The 27,523-nt window shown below is 31.6% G+C and overlaps 1 protein-coding gene across 3 annotated transcripts in view; it reads right to left on the bottom strand.

Annotated features, from left to right (window-relative positions):
* LOC134724518 (cGMP-dependent protein kinase 1-like) overlaps positions 1-27,523 on the bottom strand; it is a 105,371-nt gene that overhangs the window by 54,756 nt on the left and 23,092 nt on the right. The window contains exons 1-4 of one of the 3 annotated variants that reach the window (XM_063587589.1): positions 17,256-17,719; positions 7,601-7,767; positions 3,566-3,679; positions 3,007-3,112 (exon numbers count right to left, since the gene is read on the bottom strand). In XM_063587589.1, coding sequence (XP_063443659.1) covers positions 3,007-3,112; positions 3,566-3,679; positions 7,601-7,767; positions 17,256-17,554 — 686 coding nt within the window. In that variant the 5' untranslated portion in view covers positions 17,555-17,719. Of the gene's footprint in view, positions 1-3,006; positions 3,113-3,565; positions 3,680-7,600; positions 7,768-10,565; positions 10,877-17,255; positions 17,720-27,523 lie in introns of those variants that run through there. The other 2 variants (XM_063587590.1, XM_063587588.1) reach the window with 2 other exon arrangements.

Here is a 27,523-nt window from a genome sequence, read left to right as displayed (position 1 = left end):
ATAATCAAATAATTGCTAAATCTGATAATATTAGTAAGAATGTCAAGAAATGTTTAAGTAATAAATGTATTTTGAACTGGAGTAATAATGTTATGAATTCTGCAAAATGTCTTAATTACAGAATATACAAGTCTGATTTTTGTCTTGAGAAATATTAAACTGTGTTACCATCTGATCTAAGAATGTATTTATGTAAATTCCGTTGCCATTGAAACGGGGAGATTTTTTAATATTGATAGATCTGAAAGACATTGTAATCTTTGTAATGCTAATGAACTTGGTGATGAGTTCCATTACTTATTCAAATGTACCTTTTTCAACAATGTTAGAGATAATTTTTTACCTTTAGATATATGTAAAAACCCAAATGTTTTAAAATTTAAAGAATTGATGAATACATCAGATTTATTCACACTTACTGGAATAGCAAAATTTTGTAAAAGTGTTATTAAAACCTTTTAATACATGTGTTTAATCATGTTACTATATTTTGTTCTATACTTTTATAGTTTGTTAAAAAATGTTGTACTAATATACCCAATGTGGGGGCTTTAGTGAAATAAAATGTCTTATGTCTTATGTCTTATGTTATCAATGAATTTTAACTAAATTAAAATAAACAATTGTCATACAAGGGGCTAAATGTTTAGCTTACTTTAAAATCAAGTTTGAGCCACAATTTTCTTCGGAAATCGCTTGTACAAAGTCAGAAATAAGGTAGTTGCTTTTCATTTCTTTCATTGATTGATAGCGTTTTGATGTTATATTTGTTATTCTCATCGGATTTTGTCTAATGCTAAGTCCATTTCTGTGTGTGTTAAGGTGCTTACTATATTTAATGTCATATTTATTGTACTTGATACCTGTGAGCTGTATTGCTTTTGGAATAAAGAATATATATTGATAATGTTGTGTCGTTGTTCACCTCTTATATTTAATGCGTTTCCCTCAGTTTTAGTTTGTTACCCCATTTTGTTTTTGATCCATTGATTTACGAGTTTTGAACAGCGGTATACAACTGATGCCTTTATTTATATTGTTTGTTTTATGGCCAGCCCCGCCTCAAGAAATTTGCCCTGGAGATCGGTATTCTTGTTATACTTTTTTGCAATACTTAAAATAATAATTCTATACGGTCGATGATTATAATAGGAAAACAAAAGTACGAGCAACATCAACAAGTAATACGATCGTACAACAGAGAGCAAAACAAATTAGTAATCATGGATATCAAAAGTTAATTGATTTGACTATCATAAAATTTTACTTTTTATACGCCGATGCAAAAGAGAGCTAAAAATGGATATTTGCCTTACAGGTATCGATAGTTAACTAAATTTAATATCATGAAAGTTAACTTTTTATACGACCACGAAAAGGAGAGCACATACATTCATGTTTTTATCACGGATCCCAAACGTTATCTGTTTGAATATCAATAAAATATTACTTTTCATTTGATCCAGCTAGAAAAAGCACAAAATGACAAGGTCAACTCACTTTAGCAGTAATACTGATGTACTGACAGTGAACTGTAGATGGATTATCTGCTTCCTTCAACAGTAAAATTGGGAACAAAAGGGGGAAACATATCAATAGGTCTAATAAAACTGCATTATTACTAGTTCATGAAACTTTTCACGAAACTGTTTTTAACCAGACTGCAAAAGCTTGTTCTTTTTTTAGATATTTAATTTCATTCTATAACATTAAGTTTAGCTATCGTCAATCAAATGTCGTTAATTGTTCATCGAGGGAAAGTTAATGAGTCCAACTGTGTATATAGACAGTCAAAGGATGGACAAAAGGTGGGTTGTTTTTTTTAGAAAAAGAAGTTAATTAAAAAGTTAAATAGTCAAGTGTATGTACCTCTATTCCGATTTACTGAAATTAGTGTAAACAAAATGTAAAATACCCAACTTTTCATAAAATCTCCTGAACAACTAAACGGAGAAAAAAAGTAAACAGACCAAACCAATCGGAAATGATAATACAAATACTTCTGTGGTAATAATCATACATTCAGACGTGTACATTTCATTTAAATTAACAATCATAAATGCAAATTTCATCTAAAAGCTAAAGTAATATGTATACGATTCACAATTGATGCTACCGGTGTTATTCTCTTTTACAATTTTCCATTTTTTAATCATTTAGCATAACTACAGATTATAAATCAAACTTCTATATTCAGTACAAAATGGGGAGAGAGAGAAAAACACAAAGATAAAAGGTAAGGTAAAATTTCCAGCAATTGGTTAACTTGAGTCAAAATCAGAAATGTGTTCAATCAGACGTCTAATTAAATATCATCATTTGAATTAAACCTGCCACAAGCTACCAGACATGTTATTTTAGTTGAGCAATAATTTAGTACGCCAGATGCTTGATTTGTCATCATAAGACTCATCAGATATATTAAACAAACAGTTTGAAATCAAGACTATTGAAAGCCAAATACATGTATTCCAAAAAGTTTTGCTTAATCTTGTTAGGACTCTAAAGTTCTCTCAAATAGTTATCAAAGGTACTCAAAGATTTTCGACATAAAATATCAAATCAAAATTTGTATTAAGTACTTATTCCAAATCCAGAAATAGATTACCTTAATCGTCTTCTGCACTACACCACCTTTTGAAATTGTGGGTCCTCAATCCTTTTCAACTTTAACATTATTGGGAGCATAATACTGTGATGTTTTTTGTGAAACAGTTGCTCGAAGGACAAGATTAATTTTTCATGAGTTAATGATCACTTGATTACTGGAGACAGCTTCAGACATAATCATGACAATTCATCAATAAAAACTTCCAGCAAACAGGAAGAAGAACACATAGAAAAAACACATGCGGTGTGGCATAACCAGATTAAGCTTGGTGACATGCATCAAGAAGAAACGACTTGTTTGTGTTGGAAATGTGTTACGGACAGACAGACAAACAGTATATCTGTTTACTTTGGATAGGAAATATGATAAATGAAAATCAATAGATATTGACCTACCTTTTAATGAACTCCATGTGCTCAGTCTGTCTCATCATGCCCGTTCGCATCATTATACTTTGGAAACATGGTCGATCTATGGCCCATAATTTACAATTAATTAAAGCTGAAAAGAATAACATTGATAACTATTATCTTATTTATCTATTAGAAGTACCAGTTTTAATTTTATAAATATTGTACAAAAACCTGTACAAATTGTAATGAACGTGCACCGTATAAGTTAGATTGATTATCGCTTTTACTATTAAGATTATGCAAGTTTTTTTTCGGTTTTGTCATACAACAGGCCTGGTAAAAATACTCAATTTCGGGTTTATCTAGCTGTAAATTTTTCTAGTGATTTTGTTTTCATTTCGGGACCTCTTGTGGCATGCTTTTGGCACTCACTAGTTTGAATGTCATTTTGGGATCGTTCGCCTCTTATTCTATTCGATTTTGACTATGACATTAGTAGTTTCAAATAAATACCAACAATATTGATATGAGTATTACAGTGTTCAATACAATGGATTGATATCTTTTTTTTAAACACATATAATGACAAACCCTAGTTTACCTTTTACGCTGGCTGTTCTTGTACAATTATATAAAATGGCGAGCTCTCCAAACACCTTAGCAGGACCCATAGTACATAACTTCTGTCCATCCTTCGTCACTTCAACTTTGCCATCTTAAAACGAAAAGAAAGCACTCTAATTAATGTGAGAATCACATGTTATACCGATTGAATTTTGAATTAACATTTCCATTTTCATTTACTATATAAAACAACAGCAAACCGTACTTCTATATTCTAATCAATGTCATACTAACTTAAGCCACGGAAATCAACTTGGATCCCCATTTATTGGTCACAGAGATACAACACCAAAACCATGCAATAAACTCATTAATATAAAGAGGGACAGGAAGTTCATTCTTAGTTCAACAGACAGTTTTATAATGGAACCTATACCATGTTGAACATTTGTGGAATAAGAATTTATCTCAACCTGCTATTTTGTCATCTATTATTTAAAAACTGTGCATGTGTTGTTCAAGATATGGTGAAAATACAAGGCAGACAACTCTGTCGACCTTTGCAATTAAACAGACTTGCCATGCTGAGCATACATTAAAACGGCTGATCAAATATTTAACTGCATGTGTTATTTGCATTATTTTTACAAGAATTATAAATTGTTTTTTTGAAGAGTACTTATAAATCTTCAATATTAGGATATTCGATATCGTTATTGGAATTGATCTCTTTAATTGGAATGAGGACAATGCTATGTACTAAAGTATGCACTCACCTCATGCAAAAATTGCTTAAAACGAAGTCGGTGACCATATGATTATTTATATCATAGAAACGGAAATTTATGTATTCACAACATAAACTTTTTTGAAGAAAATTCAATGTATCAAAATTGGAAATTTGAGGATTTTAAGACCAACTTTTTTCGTCAATTTGATCTGCTTCCAAAATAAATATTCACCTATTTTTGAAAAAAATCAACCAGTAACATTTCAGAAAATAAAAGAGATAAAGGCTCTATCATTTTGATTTTAAGATATAATTCATCAAGCCAAATGTGTATCCAACATTTTGAGAAAATATGTGGCATAGTCCATAACTGTTCCATGACCTTTAAAAGTATGTGAGGTGATCAATGAAATCGCTATACCAATCGTTTGAAAGAGAAACCTTTCTTCGTTTATAGAACTTTTGGTATTGGCCTTCCTAAGCGCTTTTGACATTGAAACCATCGAATCATATAGTATATAAGACACATCATATAATATGTGACACAATATACAAAATATATGTTAATAATCACTCAAAGTGTTAATGAATTGAATAGACATTATCAATGAAATAAATTTGACACCAAATCTCTTGCTAGAAAGGAATCGTCTGAGAAAGAACAAAAACAAAAACAGTATTCAAGGTTGCTCACTTTGACAGGCACAATAACATATATGTGAAAGGAATAACTAGTTTGTTATAACGTAATCGTCCCCTTACTGAACGGTTCACCTTTCCGAAGCACATGAATGTATTCTAACTTTTATTTGTTTGGGTCAAGCATATCAAAATGTTTACTAGTGCTATGCTTTTTTTCGGGGTTTTCCATTTTGTAGCAAAATGATGATGGAAGGTTTTAACGACCTTAACTGGATATGCAGCCCTTGCATAATCGGTGGATATTGCTATTCTTTTAGTGGCTCCTGGTTATCTCCCCTTTTTACATTCCAGACATTAAAAGCAGGGATTCATTAAAAGATGTTAATTTCGTAAATTATTTCCCTCTGAATGATCCTATAATATGTTGTTGATATGATGAATGTTGTCATAAATTGCTGATATCATTTTATATAAATATTTACATTCTTGTAACCTGTCAGCACGAGCAATCTGTAACATCTTGCATTAAAACACGTATATTAAATCGGACTTCAGATCTAGACGTTTATATGCATGGATAGTGTTTATATGAATGATTCTGTGGTTAAAGCATTTGGCAAGATACAGTATTTTGTTATGCAAATGGTACTGAATACCTTAATGTATGTTTGATGTTATGTATTCCAATGTTTCTAAGGATGGGATATTAAAGCTTTTCCTCGAGGTAATGACTCGGGTTGTTTATTTTATAAATCGGACTTTTTAAATTTGTTTCCGCTTACAAGATCAAACAGTTTTATCCCTAGATCCCACATCCCAATTTTTTAACCCCCTTAATCCCACATTCCCAAACCGTGACTGTCAGCCGAGTCCCTCTTTTTCTCACTGTTTCTACTATCAATTTTGTTATTATTTAATCCAATTGTTTTTAAGAATGAATCAAACATATTTGTAAAATATAACAAATTTAAACAAACAAGAGCTGCATTAGAAATAGCTGTAATACAAATAGCTTATGTAAAGTGTTATTAACGTGTAATGGGTTGAACAAACATTATCATTCATATTACCGTGTAATAACGTAATTTTCCTCATAATTACTTCTTCCTACTTGTTTCGATAAACTTTACTACCCTTTCTTTGATGTTTATTACATGTAAGCATCTCTTAACTGGCATGATAGTTTTTGTCATAAGAATAAACTATTTCCTTATCAGGGATTGAATAAGATATGTAATTTTGAAGGATACAGTTATTGAAATAAAAAGAATTACCAAGAACAAAAATTACTGACTGTTAATCTTTGATAGTCCTTGATACGTTTATCAATAGCTGTCTAGACTCTGGCTATCTAAGACCTTGACATATTAAATATATACATGTATACATATGTAGACGGATATGTTCCAATTGTTCCCGTTCTCTTTTTCCTTAAGTGTGACCCAAATGATTTTCCTTGAATGCGACTCGAATGATTTTGCCATTTGATAAAGGACGTTCTGTTTTGACTTTTCCTTGCAGTTTATTTGTCTGTCTGTTTCTTATTTTAATTTTGATAGTTTCTTCTGTTATTATAATAATAATAAAAAAAGAAGCTTTTTGAGGGATCAGTCTTAGTTCTCTCAAAACAACTAAAAACATGCCTCGGATTAATATTGATAAGTAAAAAATAATTCTAGCTACTTCAAAAGAATAACATCATTGTTGGTTTTTTTTTGGGGGGGATTTTGTAATGTAGAACTCATCTACCTTATACAAGAGAGTCACACCAGTGACGTATCGAGCTTTATCATATCATTTGCTTGAATTAAACTTCACTTCCATTTTTTTCGGTAATTTGAAAGAAATAAGATGCTCATTTCAGCTCTAAAGTCCTTATATCAGTAAACAGTGTTTTGATAAGGGACTTTCCATTTTTAATTTTCCTTGGAGATAAGTACTACTGTGATTTTACTTTTGTGTATTGAGAATGTTATATACATTAATTATACACATGAAATACATTAATTAATCTAAAGTATATAACTCCTACACCAAGTTCTCTCTGTAATTGCTACTGTATATAAGTTAGTAGATACCAGAGATCAAGCATCTTTTATCAGTATACCAGGAAACTTGATTGATAACATCTTTATATTCCCTGAAACATCACCTGTTTAGCTTACATAGCTAGAGAAACAATTGTTAAACACAGAAGAAAACTTGAGATAGTATAATCACATCTTAAAACTGATACATGAAAGCTTGTAAGACAATAAAATATCTATAGATTATCAAAGGGGTAAACACATGTAAACGCATCTTTTCAGTTCTACAAATAAACTTTCAAATACAATTTTAACCGATAATCGCTTCATGTCTTGCGAATGATATAAACGCCTCAAATAATTTCGAAAATCAGCTTCGTCCTGATAAACCTAGTTTTAAAAGAATTATTTTGGAAACGTTTCATTCAAAGGTTTTGTAGATATCCTAGTAAACTAGTAAAATACCGTAATCCAAGGAAAATTCATTACGGTAAGTCATCTATAAACGGCAAAGTAGTTTGGTTTGAAAGTAAAATATCAGCAAAAAGTGAAGTTCAAGGAAAAAAAGGTAGGACATTTAGAAAAAGGATATACAAAATAACCATATCTTAAAACATTTGCTATAGATCATGTTTAAGCAAAGTTTTGATAAATGTCTAACATCATACACTACCTTCCATAACATATACAAGTGATCCTACATCTCCTTCTTTGATAATCAAACTGTCCTGCTTATATTCTACAGGATACATACAGTCCACTATTTCTCGTATTTGTCCCATTTCTAAATTCTTCATAAAGTCATTGTCTAATATTGCTTGCTTTATTAAATCTCGTGAGCTGAAATAAAGAATAATAAAAGGTTTATTACTTTTGTTATTGGACTTTCATGACAGCAATAATACAGAATTGTCCAGAACGTATAAACACCAGTAGTATTTCAAATTCCTTTCTTTTGAACTGTTGAACTTTAGGTTGGAATATACGTTAATGTATGTATGTGAATACATCGATAAGGTTTCAACGGACGAACCGCCATTAAATCTTCTGTATATATTTTTTAAGGAAAAACCGCCATCAAAATACATGTGTATGTTCATCTTTGATTTAATCGAACTCAAGAACGTTTTGCATTTTTTTTAAATTTTAATTTGGGAAAGGTTTTAATTTTTATATTGATCAGAAACAATTTTATTATGCTGAACAATGCAATGTTTTGCCAGTCTTATTTTATCCACCTTCTTTGCAGTATTTACGTTTACCTTTATTTTTCCCATTTTTAATAATAATTACAATTATACATGTGTATTGTATTACAAATCTTCATATGCTTTATTTATATGACATGAAGTGTTTGATAGTAATTCCTAAATAAAACCTTCTTTTCAGACAGTCCATGTAGCAGAAGTATTAAACATTATTGTTTGGGGGGGGGGGGGGGGGGGGGGGGTAACTATAGTCCGCCTTGGACGTTGCATTTTTGTGGCTGAACATGCCACGTGCGGGTTTCGAATTCATAGCATCTAACGGTATTTAAAAGAAAGTGGTGCAGTAGCTTAACTGGACCCCTGCTGTTGTTTTGCTTTAATCTACAAAAACCAACCATCGGGTGGCCAGTTTATGCACAACAACATGGAAGTATCATATTAACAATATAATACTTCCAGAGAACAACTAAGTCCACTCAGCAAACGATACCCCCGATGCGGTTCAATATCACGTCCAAGTTACAAAAGATAATGGTGGGAATAGTTATCAAAGATACCAGGATTATAATTTAGTACGCCAGACGCCCGTTTCGTTAATGTATGTATGTGAATACATCGATAAGGTTTCAACGGACGAACCGCCATTAAATCTTCTGTATATATTTTTTAAGGAAAAACCGCCATCAAAATACATGTGTATGTTCATCTTTGATTTAATCGAACTCAAGAACGTTTTGCATTTTTTTTAAATTTTAATTTGGGAAAGGTTTTAATTTTTATATTGATCAGAAACAATTTTATTATGCTGAACAATGCAATGTTTTGCCAGTCTTATTTTATCCACCTTCTTTGCAGTATTTACGTTTACCTTTATTTTTCCCATTTTTAATAATAATAACAATTATACATGTGTATTGTATTACAAATCTTCATATGCTTTATTTATATGACATGAAGTGTTTGATAGTAATTCCTAAATAAAACCTTCTTTTCAGACAGTCCATGTAGCAGAAGTATTAAACATTATTGTTTGGGGGGGGGGGGGGGGTAACTATAGTCCGCCTTGGACGTTGCATTTTTGTGGCTGAACATGCCACGTGCGGGTTTCGAACTCATAGCATCTAACGGTATTTAAAAGAAAGTGGTGCAGTAGCTTAACTGGACCCCTGCTGTTGTTTTGCTTTAATCTACAAAAACCAACCATCGGGTGGCCAGTTTATGCACAACAACATGGAAGTATCATATTAACAATATAATACTTCCAGAGAACAACTAAGTCCACTCAGCAAACGATACCCCCGATGCGGTTCAATATCACGTCCAAGTTACAAAAGATAATGGTGGGAATAGTTATCAAAGATACCAGGATTATAATTTAGTACGCCAGACGCCCGTTTCGTTTACATAAGACTCAACAGTGACGCTCATATCAAAACAGTTAAAAGCCAAACAAGTACAAAGTTGAAGGGCATTAACTTGGACCAAAAATTTCAAAAAGTTGTGCCAAAAACTTATAAAACTTATAAAAGATTGAGATCAAGTGCACTAGAAAAGTTCTGATGGATAATAATCGACCCTTCAACCGTAATGGCAATCACAACTGGAGAATACGTTTATTTATCTGAGTAATAATTATATTATATAATGAATGCATTTGCCAGATTTCTTCCACTTTACATTGCCGAACCGACAAATGCTTTCCCCGTCATATGATAAAGGTTCTATCAATTTATCTGCATTCTAAGCAAGGTTTTACGATTAGGAGCGAGATAATTTGAAATACATTTAAACAAAGATACATTTTTATTTTCCCATCTCGGCATAAAGAATTATTAACTCGTGCTGAGAAATGTGTACAAGGAGCAAATGCAGTATATATCTATTAACTTCTAATAACTTCACAAAGAGAATGGCAGCTAGCACCTGTCTTGTTTCTGTGCTATCAATTTTTCTTACTTAAGAAAATCTATACTCCATTCTCATTCGGAAATCATTATAATTTGGGACAAATTTCTTATATTCATCGGTCAGCTAATCTTATATGTTTTTTTCACAACTGAAACATTAAGAGGCAAAACATCACCTGCAACTATCCTGCCCATCAAATGAAAGTCGATTTAAAAATATTTTTTTACATCGATTGAAAATTAAACAATTTTTTCACCAATACGAAAATGATATACTTGGCGAAAATAACCCGATATTTAAGTTTGCGTTGATACATTGCTTGCAAACCTGAGGCTAAAAGTCTAATCTGAGTATAATATTCCCAAGCTAGGCTGATAGCTGTATAACCCCAATAATTATAATAACTTTTATAAATCCAGATAAACAAAATAAACTGCTAAATCCTTGAACATAGAGATTTGTAATCTCATTTGTAAACTCCTTACTTTCATTTACCAAAATGACAAGCGAACAGCCACATACCTGGATGCCTTCTGAAATTTTGTCAGCTTCTTAAAGCTTAATGCATCAAATTTAGCAGGTTCCGCAGATATAGCACATCGTTTAATTCTGTCCCTTGACATTGCTAAACGTTTCTTTATTGGTGGCGATGCTGGTTTTAAGATAGATCTATACTTATCAAGTTCATTCTGTAAAGATTTGATTAAAGAATCTTTTTCATCCAGTTCCGATTCTAATTCGTCAATCAAGTCATCTCTTTGTTTTAACTCCTCAATTTTATCACTAAGACACCTCTGAAGTTCTCTTAATGTGCCCATATTGGAGACTCAAAAAACAACTTGAAAACCTAAACAGATATTCAGCGAGCACAAATGTGGTTTAAGTTGAAAAGTCTTAAGTTTCCTCTTTGTCCACAATTTATGTACAAAGCACGGAAACTACACTAGTGGTTCTCTTATTATCCCCAAATTTTAGTCAATAGTCAGCTTAAACAGAAATGCAGCCAGTGATAAGTCTTTTTCTTAGGTCCAATCTTTGGAATAAACTGACACTTCACTTAAAACAAAACCTTTACTTATATATCCTTTCCAATGATGCAATGAACTTTAACCTTTTGGTTTTCTGTACGTGTTAATTCATTATGTTGAATATTGAAACTGACACGGCATGTAAGAATATAAGAATATTTATCTTTAATTACTTATTGATACATAATTTTACTTGATAGAAGTATAGCTACCACTAGATATTAATTACCCATGATAGTTAAAGTAATATGAATGGTCCAAGCGTTTGATTGAATTAACTAACGGACTTAAACGTTTGATTGAGTTTGACTTAATTCTCCATGTTGAATATAGTAGTCGTTATTTCATTTTCCATTCTGTGTTCACTTTAAATTAAATTTCATGTCCGAAATGAAATTGCATGGATTAATGTTCTGTTCATCCTATTATGATTTCCAATATCACACCGTATCTTTAGCAACGAAAAATACGATATCTTCTAATAAATGTTGATAGCTTTGCTTCAAAAATTCCTCTTTCCTTCTCTAGCATTAATTAAATGGTAATGGAACTTTTTGATATAACAATATGAAAAGATTTTCACGTTGTTTTTCACATTATGTTTCTTTTATATAAAAATTTGCTTTCGCCCGTGTTAATAGCCAATCCTGACTTTGATTCCTCAATTAGTTTACAAATATTTAAAACATGTGCTGGCATGGATTAAATGAATCGGAGGCGTTCTTTGACTTTGAATCTCTATATCTTATCTTTTTTTTTTAATTAGTGTCTTCTACCTTTTCTAATTCAAATCAATCATCGCAGAAAAAAGTATTACGAACTGTTGTTAATTTGTATGATTCAAAAGTGAATTGTTTTTAAGTGGCAGCAATTTCTAATTCTTAATTTCCAGAGCATAAGTGAGGTGTTTCTTTCGTATTTTTATTTTAGAAACTTATTACTTCAGTGTAACGTTTACTTCGTACATGTTTAACATTATCTTCCGAAGCTTTTATCAGAGTGAATCTTCTCTGTTATCACAGTGTGCGTGGCAGTTTTGCCTTATGCACTTTCAAGAGTAAAATTCTCCAAATTCCACTTGAGAAATAGAATAAACTTAGCAACTATTCACTGTCAAAATATCTGTAAAACTTGAAGATTTCCGTTAAAATCATCAACTTCCAATCAGTTCATTGCCTTTAAGCATATTTCTAGGATGTGTAGATATACACATGGTAAACCAGTCACTCTTAAAAAAACAGGTTTAATCCAATTTCTTAGAACAAATAACTTTTTATTTACACTCGCAAATTACAACTTTTTATTTAAAATTTCCAGAGTTTATACTTGTTTTCTACATATTCCAATATCGGTTCAAAGTAAAATACATATCTTTTGATTTTGTATCTGAAGTCAAAGCTGTTGGATGCTATCCGATACTTTATAAAGATAAGTGATTCTCCGTGAATGATAAAGAGTGTATTAAAAGAAAATTACATTTTTGCTCCTCTTCATCAGAAAAATACACATAGCGTTGAAAGACACGTGTCAGATTTATTCATTTGTACCTGACAAATCCTTGATATAATTTTCACACCTTATTAATAAAACAGCTGTAAGTAACAAATGAATTATCAAATCTCCATGCTCTTCTGTGTATATCAAAACATATTTAATCAATCTTGGTATTTCAGATAGACCGATTTATATCATTAACATTTTACCTGACATTTCAAATCGGTTTTTTTTTCAATTCGAACGAATTTGGTAAGATGCAGTTTTCAATGTCAATGCCATTACTTCTACGTTGAAAATAACAATTCTTATCTTTTATCGTTATAATTGGATTAAAAAACAGGAACTGTAAAGTAAAAACGCAATCAGACCAATGGTTTCACATAGTATCAACATAGAGGGAATAAAATTACTTCCCAAAAACATTGCATTGAACACTAAACACTGGACACTTTCAATTTTCAAAACACTCATTTGCAAATCCGCGGCCTAAGAGCTACATTGTCATGTCTATAACCAAAATGTGCAAAATTACATGGGATTCAATAAATTCATTGCTTTTCTACTGTTGTTATCAGATATATTTTGCAATTTGATTTAGAAAAACATGGGATTTTTAATATCACAAGAGACAGTGCAAAATTCCATGGGATTGATCATTATTATAATCCCATGGGATTTTTTTTTGTGTTCCATGGGATAATTGTAGCCCTATTGGCTATTTATTGTTTAATGGGACAGATAAAATCCCATGAGTCTATATAAACATCTGAAATGCATCCTGACCTCTATATTTTGCCCCCTTATCCTGACCTCTATATTTTGACAGAATCAAGTTACTTAATCATTACAGTTCTTTGTAGTATTAATCCAGTTGTTCGACTTTTCGTTCGTATTTTGTCCCTTTGAATTCAAACCGAAACATTGGAATATAAAATACGTTCAAAGTAAAGTGCTATGTAAATTCAAATGGAAAGTGCAGGAAAAGTCAATTTTTCTAAGAGAGTTGGAACTGTAGTTTCTTAGTGATTTCTTAAATTGTCAACGGGGAGTTTATGAAAAATGTTATCATATTTCTCAGTACATACTTATAAGCTTGTCCTATACAGAAAAAAATACGGTTAAACAGTCATCGCAGACCATTTTATTTGTAATCTTTGATTTACTTTACATTCATTTATAGAAAAGCCTTTCAACGGTTTGTTTTTTAAGATATTGTTGATGTTCTTAACACTTTAACTAAAACTGAAATTTCTTCCAGCCTTCAAAAGCACATGTTTGGCAAAGTCTGCCAAAAGACAATAGCTTTAAGATGCATTCTCAAATTATTTACATCTGATTTTGAGTAAGGAAGGTTAATCGAGAAATTTTACGCATGTGTAATCAAAATTAACTATTTAATCATCTGGTAAAACGAACCAAATTCTTTTTACAATTTGTTTGATTTACGAATTATATGAACAATTCAAACGACCTCTTTCAAGATGTAAGTGGCTCGTTTTGATTTGTGTATTTTCGTCTTCTAATTGTTAAAAAAATAACAATTGCAACATGTATATGTGTTGTGATTGCAAGAAAGAGGCGTTTAGTTAAGCTTTGTAGTGAGTAAAAACGTGTTATATATGACAAAAGCAGTGGTCATCTAATTCAGTGACAGAAATATCGTGATCTCTATTAATAATTTTAAATTCGATACTGCATGGGCGAAGTACAATATAGGGTTACATAGTATATCAATCACTGTATATATCACAATGATCAGTGGGTGTAGGAATTACGTCACTCATTATCTAGAGTGATGTACCTAATTAATTTGCATTGAATACAGTCAAAACTACGAAATGGAAGCACAAGAAATCATCATAACACAATGATATCATATTGGTTCTTTTGTATGTTTGCTTGCTGTCTTATTGGCATTATATTCCATGTTCGTTATATCCTTACCATGGTTTTTTTCTTCAAAAAAGTAACTCTGATGGACAAACTCCGAAACAGCGGTGACGTTGCTTCGCTAAATTATCACGTTATAGTCAACGTAGCATAGCAAAAAGACGCTAACCGCTGTTTCGGAGATTGTCTGCATGATGAAAAGTACCAAACAATGGAGATTCTCGATGAAACTGCGAAACTGCGAAACTGCGATAACGGTCGAATACATAAGCAGACAATAAACACCCTTTATAGCTTGCTGTTCAGTTAGAGTTAATGCTCCATGTTGGAGGCTGTACTTTGACCCTAAATTGTGACTTGGATGGAGAGTTGTCTCATTGGCACTTATATATATATACGTAACCACATCTTCTTATAACGTCAAAATAAAAAAAGAGGTGGTTTGAGTGACAATAGATCAATATCTACCCAAAACAAATGAATATCGCGTAACAGCTATCAACTGCCCTTTGTGACATTTTTTATAAAGTATGAATTTTTATAGCGGATGATGCGTTCATTATATACCCAAAAAACACACATATATATTTTCTTCTGAACAATTGCGTGTTGAGTGTGGCCGGTATTATTTTATACAATACATGCAATGTATTATAATGTGTTATACCATTCTCGTTGTATCCTGTTTTACTTTTAATTAAGACATAATGTATGTGATCAAGGAATAATGATAGTTATACACCATAAGCACTTTTCTAATTAACCATGTAACATGCGCAAATTGACCTGAACCTACCGTTTATAAATTAACAGAACAACAAGGTTATGTCTTATTATGCTAGAAAAAATATCCTCAGATTTACAAATTCCTTTTCAAAAAAAGTTTTCTAACATAACATGCGTCTTTTTGAGGGATTGATTAATATCAAACAAAAAGTTAAGACAAACTACTTAAAAATGAGAAAAAGATCAACCTAGTGTTTTGTTTGTTTGTGTTATTATCACTCCGTTGATCGATACCCTAGATTGTGGATTTCATCTAGAACGTAGTTGACAGTGTTTAGGTATGAAGACGTCATTTTGGAGAAAATGCTTACTTAAGTTTTTAATCATGGTAGATCAACTAAGCTATAGGAAGATCATTTATAATTATTTTTTTATTTAGCACAACTTACACCCTTAAGATGATTAAAGGCATAACAATTACATGTAATATTAACAATACATCACATATCCATAAAAATAAAACGTCAAACACAACAAATGACCCCAACAGCACCCTGTCCTCAGTTCCATATACTGTTTAATATACTGTTTAATAAATGAGCCAGAGACATATGTGTCTCATCTTCGCTAGCCAAGGGTTACGATCCACTCCCGCTCTCTTCAAGACCCCGATTAATAAAATTTCCGAATTAAAACCTGATTTATGTACAAAACAATGAATGAAAATCAAATATGTTAATCAGCAACAACCGACAGCTACTAAATTGCAGGCTCCTGACTTGAAACAAACATATACCTGATGCGAGGTTTTACTAGTTTGTTAGTACCATAACCTGGAATGGTTGAGTAACAGTACAACATAATAACAAACTATCAAATTCAGTAGAAATGGGCTTAACTCATCAGATACAAAGAAGACAACATAAAACAAAAAAAAACAGACCAGACTTGGCAGGGTATTTATACATCCCACGACAAAAAAGGACAATAAAGTTTTTAAAAAGTTGTAAATGCAACTAGTTTCTATGTCTGCGTCTTTAGAGAATATAAGTCGTATGTTGCATTTTGAGGTTTAAAACAAGCTATTTCAGTAGACAAGGTTACACACTTCATTCATTAATGACAAAGGCGTTTCATTCTCAATAATTAATTCGGATTAAAATACATTTAATGCACCAAAAATTGTTTCCATGTAAATAATTGTATCTTGTAAGCACGCGTCGGCACGCATGATACAGGTGTAAGTAAGAGATAAGAATTAAATACCTGTCAATAACTGTCATCACTTTGCATTTGATGCATGTTAACTTTTTGTTTACACGATATAAAGTTCGGTGAGTGCTACTGAAATAGACCAATGCCAGCTGTAATAAATTTGAAAGGTTTACTCATGCATCCACTATAGCAATGAAATTACAAAGATTTGACAGTTTTCTACTCTTATGTGACTTTGAGGTTTAATGCGCATTTGGGTTCATTAAGCCTAGATGTTTACTTTCGAAAATACCTGAATGGACTTTGTATGAGAAGACTCTAGACCATTAAAAGTATACCATTGACCAAATAGTCATATGCTATTTGTGCGTTTAACATGTTCTGAGTTTTATTGGAAGACGTTCTATGAACATCAATGTTAACAGCTCTATGGTAATGTACAATGCGTTGATTTTGATTGGATATAGGTACTTCGTCTGTATGAACTATAGCTTTACAATTTTTTTTACTGCAGCTTAGAATTTTAAATTACTTTCTAGTTTAAAAAATAGTATTTACATTTTGTTAATGCACATACAATTTGTGAGGATCAACACTAATTCAGTGTTGTGCATTTCTACGAGACAATCAATTAATTAGTTAAAAAGATAGAAGTAGACTTTTCACTGCTGAAAAAAAGGAAAATGATAAATTCTATAGTTGCAAGTTCCTTGCTTACATATAGATAAGCGAGGCCCGCTCTTTGGTAGCCAAAAACAGCATCGGACATTGCCTTAAATAACATTCGGTATCATATGGTCAAATATTTCAGACGTCGCGATATTCAATTAGCATATAAAGTAAATGTCCTACTTACTGAGAAGGCTTTGTAACATATTTCGGTTTATACAGAGCAAGAATTGACCCGTATTGAGCTGGCTCAGCAGATATTGCTGTTCGTTTGGAACGCTCAGGTTGGAGTGTTTCTTGTCGCTGTACTCGTTTGGTCATTGGTTTTATTATAGAACGGTACTTATCCAATTCGTTTCTAAGATGGCGTATAACTTCATCTTTTTCGTCTAATTCGGCCTCAAGTTCATCAATTAAAGAATCTCGTTGTTGAACTTCTTCAATTTTCTCCCTTAAAAGGAACTGCAAATCTCGCAATGTTCCCATTTTTTCGTTGTCTTATGTCTTTGAGAATATCTTTAGCTAACATTTCCAGATTTACTTTTCATTCTAGTACTTTTAAACGCTTTTCCATTATTTCACTGGTTATCTTTAACAAAATACAACCGAAGAAGTAACTAAATGCACTGTTTACTTTCCATTAACTAGAACAAAGTAGTCTTTATTACATCATGGTTCATATTCTCTACAACTTGTATATATGAATTTTCTGTAAATCTTTACTCTATCTTTCTCAAATCTTTCGCATTTTTTCTCTACTACAGTTTGCAGTTATCAGAAAATCATGAATTTGAATCTAAGATTCCCAAAGGATTCATAAATTTCATGAATATGACCTATTGTTAGTGAACTTAATATTTTCCCAGAAGATGGTTTTTGAATGTATACACGAACTTATAAGTATTTTGCTGTTATCAAATGTCAAATGAATAAAATATTCCCCAATAAATATTATATTTGCAATCCTCATTTTCTGTCATTTGCTAGTCTCGTTTTATCCCTCGCAGCAGCGACTTAATATCCTTTAATAAGAACTCATAATTTGTTTAGCATGGCTACACGAAAATAAATCATCAAAATTCAAACTGTTTATGATAGATCCAAGCGTATTGCATCAATTCAGATTGATCAAGTTTCGTCAAAATTATAAAATAAAATCCAAATCAGTTAGTATGTTATGATGTTCTTGCCAAACTCACGATCAAACTTGACACCTCATTTAATCGTCAAAACGTATATATATAATCTCTGGTCTGTCTGGTGGTTTTCAATTTCCTTCATGAATGAAACAAGCCTTTTGTTTATCATACAGATACTTTCACTTTTTAATCTTCTAAAACTTCATTAGAGTTCATAAGATTATACTGAATTAGCTCCCTTTGATGTACTTCATAAATCTTTCACTACACCGAGTGTATGTATGCTTAATTCTTGCCAGATTCATACAGCAATCTCAAAATCGGCTTGCTTTTTTGAATATATTTGGCAACTCGAATGCCATGTGATCCTTTAAAACTGTAACGTTAAAGTTTACTTCTTTGCCATGTAAATATTTTGAAAAATAGCATCAACACGCGACCGCACTTTTATGCCTAATTGCAAATCATTTCAAAATATCTGCTTAACATGTATCTATGAGTTCCATACTCACTGCTAGGGCACCTGGTATTGTCAGAAACTGTTGGGTTAAATATCTAATTAGGCCCTCCTCATTTAGGTGTCGAAGTTAATTAGGATCTAATTATTTCAACTGAACAGTTTCTGATGTTATTGTCATATCTCCGATTTTATCTCTGTTTTTATGGAATTACAGGTCTTTCACTCATTTTCTGACTTTGAAATTAATTAACAAAACCATACGTGCCAAGAATCAATTTTGTGTCTGTTAAGTCCTATATATAACTGTTGTTTTTTTTTTACTTATATTGTTTTTATTTTTAATGGAACTTCATCTTACAGTGGGATTGATATACAGTTCCATGCTGTTTTGGAACTTTCTTTAAGTTATTTTAAGTTATGATATTTTGTATACTATATAAAATGGCGAATTGCCAAAAGGGAGACAATTAAGTAATTTTCGAGTTTCCGTTACTGGGGACACACAGATTTGTATTATGTGTCAAGGCAATAATTTCAATCGGGACATTTCTGAGGAAAAAGGAACATTATGGGCTTTTCTCATTGTTGAAGACCGTATGGTGACCTTTGATTGTTAATTCCTGTGCCATCTTGGTCTCATCTGGAAAATTGTCTCATTGGCGATCTTACCAAATTCCTGAAAATGACGAACATTGAATGAATTTTCCATTCATATGTTATTTAAGCGTCTTTAGGGCAAAATACGTCTTCTTATAATAAAACAATCCTTTATTAAATTCAATTAATAATAATTAATAGATAGATTTGCGTTCTTTGCCTCTGAAATAGTCATTATCGCTTTTCCGTAGAATATAAAAATAAACTCGGCATCTGACTCAATATTAAAAGTTTTGATAGGATGATAAAACTGCAGTTGTAATGCATATGATACACAGTTAACATGGTTAATCACATTTACATTTCACAAATAAATAAAGCTTGTTTTGTTTACTAAAAATTAAAACAATAACTATGGTGATAGATAAGGTCAAAGCTTGCGAGTTCTCGAATATGAATACAGATGCCGGGTGTTTGGTATACGTCAACAAGACAGCAAACTACCGATACAAACAGCTGAAAGACATTTGAATATATTCGTGGGGGTAGAGTGTGTTAAGTTTACGCTTACAACACACCTTTCATTTTTGAGGTGCATTAATATGATAGTTGTATATCAAACTAAACGGAAATGTATACAAGGAAAATTGTATCTGATGCTGTTTAATTCATGACTTCCGATTCGGACATACATTTTCTCTAGAACGATTCTTGTTTCAATTACTCCTTGATTAGACACAGACAACGTAAATAATTAACTGTATGCATATACGTGTAATGCAACAATGATCGTGAATGAAAAACTTCTTCCTTCTCTCAATCATTATCAAGATCGATCTTACTTTCTGTCGATCATTATGGAGAAAACTGCTTCTCCACACATTGCATCCTATCTGTCTTTCAATGTCCTTAGTTACCTGACGAATATGAGACTTGCATTATATGCAAAAATATACATTACATTTTATATTTATACCATTATCATCATGATTATCGATACCGGGTTGTCAAAAATAAAAATATGATAATTTCATCGGTCCTTGAAACACCGAGGTTGAACCATCCGGGCTCACAAGCAATACAGAAAGACTGGGAATCTAAGCACATGTTTTACTACGAGGGATTAAAGTATAAATAACAAAGTGCACACAAATTATAAAATAAGAAAACATATCATTCTTAAAGTAAAGAAACTACAGGATTTCACAGATTCTATTAAATGCTTTCTTATTTCATTTTTCATTTGTTGTTTTATTTAATTGTTATTTACTACTGATCAAGACAGACAAGATAAAAAGTCTTCTAGTAAGGAATGTAAGTGTTGGCACAAGAGTTGGAGAGGAGTATAGTATTTCAAAGATAACCAGCAGGTAATTATGAACAGTTATAAAATAAACATTTTTTTTTGGATAATTAACAGTAATTACAATTATAGCATCTTACACTCCAAATTTTGCATTTTATCTTTCTTTTAAACTTTCTTTTTTATTTCTTCGTTATTCCTGATCCTTGACAACAATAGAACTAACGTAAACAACACCCAAGCAATCGGATATTGTAAAACCGAAATCGAAACGAAAGATAACAAGGCCTTTAAGGGACATTCAAAAGAGCGAAGAAAGATACCAAAGGGACAGTCAAACTCATAAATCTAAAACAAACTGACAACGCCATGGCTAAAAATGAAAAAGACAAACAGAAAAACAACAGCACACATGACACAACATAGAAAACTAAAGAATAAACAACAAGAACCCCAACAAAAACTAGGGTTGATCTCAGGTGCTCCAGAAGGGTGAGCAGATCCTGCTCCACATGTGGCTCAAACTTCCATTCTCAATTTTATAATAAGTCGAAAACAAACCGACAACCTCATGGCCGATAAAAGATAAACAACAGTACACAAAACACAACACGTGCTAATCGAGAAAGTGACACCAAAGAAGAGTATCGTTAGCGTGCACATTGCACTGCGTACATTTCAGACCAAAGGCACATAGTGACATTTATAAAGCAATGTAACTACAATCAGGGGAGCCTATATTGCTTACATGTACGTCATTTGGTTTGTGGTGGGTAGTTGTCCCATTGACATACCAACCTAACAGGTATCATCTTTCTTTGATGTGGTGTTTTGAATTTGAAGTGCAGTCTATCAGAATCTGTACACCCATCACGTGACTTCTATTGTTCATGCACCTGGCACACCGTGAGTGAGCGTCTATAACTTACAACGATAAATCACCCTTCGCTCTTTTTTTATTACTAAATATATGTAAAGACATGAAAGCGAAGTGAAGAAAATGCCAGCATCTATTTCCTAATTACCCTGCTATGTTATTGTGCTGCATAGGTTGCTCGTAAAATATTTCATGCAGGTTAATGATTTTGATTTACTAAGTACTGTATCATGATTAATATAATTATGACAGTATGCATTACTTATTTGCGTTTTGATGCTTGTTGGGAATCATTTTGAATGTGCAATATATATATATACTTTGCCATTTCCAGTACGCAGTTATATAGACAGTTCTACAGTTGTTTTAAAAATTTTGATATGCGTTGAGTGATTTTCAAAGAAATCAGTTTTACTTGTACGCGAAGATGACACCATCATGATTTTTGTGGCGTAAACTTCAGTTGAATATGAGCGTTCGTTTCTTATGAAAGCAGGATGCCCAAGGATACGATATGGTATTCGTATGGTATTCAAATATATTTTAATCTTTATTTTTGCACCTGCTCAGTCGTTGAAATTCAATAAATAACTAAAGGTATACAATAAATTATAATTTTTTTCTGTTTTGAGCAAACAGCAATTAATGTTCAAGGTTTTTGCATGATATGTAACACTGACAGCTGTTTAGCCGAGTTTAGCAGTTAACATTAAACGAAAAAAAAAAAACTTATTCAATATTTATTTATTAGCATATGTATAAAGTTGACCAACGTGGAGTTTTATTTAGCAATTTAAAACAAACTTTGAAAATGGGTCAAGCTGGTTAAATTGAAACTGCAAGCATTGTTGACGTCACTCATTTTTGACATTCGCGTCTGAATGAATGTCAATATGTCTGAAAAACGTCCAAGGAGAGTATTGAGCGTATAGAAGAAGCGAGTAAAAAAATGATCAAATCAATATACATTAAACAATGTTTTTTTCTTGTTTTGAAAGCTCTTTGAAATGATTTAAAATTGAGAATGGAAATGTGGAATGTGTCAAAGAGACAACAACCCGACCAAAGTGCAGATAACAGCAGAAGGCCATTAATAGGTCTCCAAAGCAATAAGAAAATCACGCACCCTGAGGCGTGCTTCAGCTGGCCCTAAACAAAAATTATGCTAGTTCAGTGATGATAGACGTTCTTCGATGCAACGAGAAAATTTCCTACATTGATAGCCAATACGACTGAAAGAAGATAATGACACTATCAAACATAGCTCGTTACACCAAATAACTCAAAACTGACCTAGTGGGTGTCCACTTCACAGATTAATTTTTGTAACCGAGACCAACGTTTTTTTGAAGCAGTGGGTAATTGTATCTTTGGAATCGTTTTATCGTTTGACTTGTTTCAGGGTTGCATACTATGCTAGTAATTTGCCCGCTGGGCGTAAGCAATAAACAAGCTATCAAAATATTTAAGTGCTGCCATATGATAAGAAATATGTAGTAGAACATTCTTAATAGGATAAATGGTCTGTTTTCCATTAGTTTTGATTATGCAATTTACCGGATTAAGATAGATAAACCATTATCGACTGTATATCAATTGCTTTGCGGATGCTAAACTTTTATTCAAAGAGAGATAACTCAAAAATAAAATCACAAAAGTACAGACCGCCGAGGATAGAGTCCCCAATCAAATGCTCAAATACACCAAACAAATGCATGGATAACAACTGTCATAATCCTGACTTGGTACAGTCAGAAAAATAACAGTACAATATGAAAAATAACAGTTTAAAAAATGTATCAGTACAGTATATGTATGTCAATCGAAGGAACGTTAAGGTTATTCGACAGAATCAAACAGTCTAAAATATTTTTGTTTTGTTTTTTCAAGTTTTGGAAAAATAAAGTCCAGCTGGAAATGTTACAGCTAAATACAGATAAAAAAAAAACAGTTAAAAAAATCATATAGCATAGTCTGGTTAACTGACCGGCACTGAGTCAACTGACTTTAGTTGGATCAAATTATTTATTCAGAAAGTACATGAGGTTTGTCCTACAACATAAAACTAGCATGGAAGTTCCATTGCAAAAATCAAGTTAAAAACAATTTTAAGCAGCGACTTGAATACATCAATGTACGTAGCTGAAACTTACAAACGAACTATTAACCAGTTGCTTCGCAGGGCGTAGCATTATACGACCGCAGATGTAGAACCCTGAACAGATGGGACAAGTATGGACACAACTTTTAAGTTTGATACAGCTTTAAATGTGGATTGTGATTAAATAGTTGACACAACATAGGTTTATGTCACATTATGATTTGGACCCTTTGGACCTTAATGTAAACCAATTTGAAAACTGGACCAAAAATTAAGAATCTACATACACAGTTAGATTTGGAATATCAAAGAACCCCATTTATTCAATTTTTGATGAAATCAAACAAAGTTTAATTTTGGACCCAGATTTGCACCAACTTGAAAACTGGGCCAATAATTAAAAATCTAAGTACATTTTTAGATTCAGCATATCAAAGAACCCCAAGGATTCAATTTTTGTCAAAATCAAACAAAGTTTAAGTTTGGACCCTTTGGACCTTAATGTAAACCAATTTGAAAACAGGACCAAAAATTAAGAATCTAAATACACAGTTAGATTTGGCATATCAAAGAACCCCAATTATTCATTTTTTTATGAAATCAAACAAAGTTTAATTTTGGACCCTTTGGGCCCCAAATTCCTAAACTGTTGGGACCAAAACTCCCCAAATCAATACCAACCTTCCTTTTATGGTCATAAACCTTGTGTTTAAATTTCATAGATTTCTATTCACTTATACTAAAGTTATAATGTACTGATTTCAATTCAAATTTCTAATGAAGTTTGCAACAATAACTGCTCATTTAAATACATCATACAATATTAAAATGTAATAAAAGGTGCTTGTTATCACTGAATGGTAAAGATTGTTTTAATCTATCAGTTGGTAGTAAAAATGAAAATACATTGTATATTGTATAAAACTATGATTAAAGTTGATTCAACTACTATTCTATACAAAGAAAGATAACTCCAATTGAAAAAAAATGCTATTTCACAATATTGTGCAATTAGATATTTCTTGCTATTGTGCAATGCTGTGCAATTGAAAATTTCTTGCTATTGCACAATACTTAATATGATAATTTTGAATCCTGATTTGAACCAACTTGAAAACTGGGCCCATAATCAAAAATCAAAGTACATGTTAAGATAAAGCATATCAAAGAACCCCAAGAATTTAATTTTTGTTAAAATCAAACTTAGTTTAATTTTGGACCCTTTGGACCTTAATATAGACCAATTTGAAAACTGGACCAAAAATTAAGAATCTACATAAGTTAGATTTGGAATATCAAAGAACCCCATTTATTCAATTTTTGATGAAATCAAACAAATTTTAATTTTGAACCCCAATTTGGACCAACTTGAAAACTGGGCCAATAATTAAAAATCTAAGTACATTTTTAGATTCAGCATATCAACAAACCCAAAGGATTCAATTTTTGTCAAAATCAAACAAAAGTTTAAGTTTGGACCCTTTGGGCCCCAAATTCCTAATCTGTTGGGACCAAAACTCCCAAAATCAATACCAACCTTCTATTTATGGTCATAAACCTTGTGTTTAAATTTCATAGATTTATATTCACTTATACTAAAGTTATAATGTGAAAACCAAGAAAAATGTTTATTTGGGCCCCTTTTTGGCCCCAAATTCCTAAACTGTTGGGATCTAAACTCCACAAATCAATACCAACCTTCCTTTTGTGGTCATAAACCTTGTGTTTAAATTTCACAGATTTCTATTTACTTAAACTTAAGTTATTGTGCAATAAATAGTTGACACAGCATAGGTTTCTGACACAGAATGAATGTATTCAAATGAACTTAACATTTTTGTTTTCTCTTAGAGCAATTCACTATGCTGTTGAATATTAATCCTCTCATAAAAATGTTTGAAGAAATTTTCTTTTTATTTATGAAATTTCAAATGAGAAAAATTGAACCCAATTTTTTATTCACATCCCCCTTTCCCTTATTCCAAAACTAATTTCAATTAAAATATTCTAATGGAGTTTGCAACAATTACTACTCATTTAAATACATCATAAAATATTAAGATGTAAAAAAACTGCTTGTTATCACTGAATGGTAAAGATTATTTAAATTTATCAGTTGGTAGTAAAAAGTGAATATACATTGTATATTGTATATAACAAAGATTTAAGTTGATTCTGGACAAAGAAAGATAACTCCAATTAAAAAAAATTCTTGCAGATATTTCTTGCTTACTATACTGGACAAAGAAAGATAACTCTTAATTAAAAAAAATTGGCTATTTCACAATATTGTGAAATTAGATATTTCTTGCCATTGCACAATACTGTGCAATTGAAAAGACTTGCTATTGCACAATACTTAATATAAAAATTTTAGATCCTGATTTGGACCAACTTGAAAACTGGGCCCATAATCAAAAATCTAAGTACATGTTTAGATTCAGCATATCAAAGAGGCCCAAGAATTTAATTTTTGTTAAAATCAAACTTAGTTTAATTTTGGACCCTTTGCACTTTAATTTAGACCAATTTAAAAACTGGACCAAAAATTAAGAATCTACAAACACAGTTAGATTTGGCATATCAAAGAACCCCAATTATTCAATTTTTGATGAAATCAAACAATGTTTAATTTTGGACCTCGATTTGGGCCAACTTGAAAACTGGGCCAATAATCAAAAATCTATGTACATTTTTAGATTCAGCATATCAAAGAACCCCAAGGTTTCAATTTTTGTTAAAATCAAACTAAGTTTAATTTTGGACCCTTTGGACCTTAATGTAGACCAATTTGAAAACGGGACCAAAAATTAAGAATCTACATACACAGTTAGATTCGGCATATTAAAGAACCCCAATTATTCAATTTTGATGAAATCAAACAAAGTTTAATTTTGGACCCTTTGGGCCCCTTTTTCCTTAAGGTAGATTGATGGTATACCGCCATCTTGGATTGTACAATCACAGTACAAAATCGGTCTAGTTATTTGCCTAAATCTGCAAATTTGGAGACAGATTTGCAATTCAATTGTTCGAATTTTTTTCTGTTTAAAGAAAACTTGTTAATTAATTGTATTATACAAAATATTTTAACAAATATCATTTTCTTTGGTTTTAAAATTATTTTTTTCAAATTAGCCATTTAAGGGGAAATAACTCTTTTAGTACAAAATTTATACTGGGCTAATAGGGAATTTTTTTATATTTATTAGTAGCAAGAAAACAAGTTCGGTGACACCATTTTTTCTTTTTATTTTCTTAAAACATAATATGAAACCTTTCTTCTCACAATTTATTTCAAAATTCTATCTCATAGAATTTTTTTTATGCACCCTGATGTGTTTTTTTATGAACAAACTAACCAAATTTTTGCAATTTTCAACGACTCATAGCTTGAAAAATAGCACGGTGACCCATACTTTTTATTAAATTTTTGAAAAGAGAATTGTAAAATCTTCATTTTGTCAAATTATAAAAAAAATCTGTCTCAGAAAATATATACTGGTGATCTACCTTAACTGTTGGGACCAAAACTCCCAAAATCAATACCAACATTCCTTTTATAGTCATAAACCTTGTGTTTAAATTTCATAGATTTCTATTTACTTTTACTAACGCTATGGTGCGAAAACCAAGAAAAATGCTTATTTGGGTCCCTTTTTGGCCCCTAATTCCTAAACTGTTGGGACCGAAACTCCCAAAATCAATACCAACCTTCCTTTTGTGGTCATAAACATTGTGTTTAAATTTCATTGATTTCTATTTACTTTAACTAAAGTTATTGTGCGAAAACCAAGAATAATGCTTATTTGGGCCCTTTTTTGGCCCCTATTTCCTAAACTGTTGAAACCAAAACTCCCAAAATCAATCCCAACCTTTCTTTTGTGGTCATAAACCTTGTGTCAAAATTTCATATATTTCTATTAACTTAAACTAAAGTTATAGTGCGAAAACCAAGAAAATGCTTATTTGGGCCCT

The sequence above is a fragment of the Mytilus trossulus genome, chromosome 7 (genome assembly GCF_036588685.1).
Source record: "Mytilus trossulus isolate FHL-02 chromosome 7, PNRI_Mtr1.1.1.hap1, whole genome shotgun sequence".
Taxonomy (NCBI): domain Eukaryota; kingdom Metazoa; phylum Mollusca; class Bivalvia; order Mytilida; family Mytilidae; genus Mytilus; species Mytilus trossulus.
This window is presented reverse-complemented; position numbering and strand designations above follow the sequence as displayed.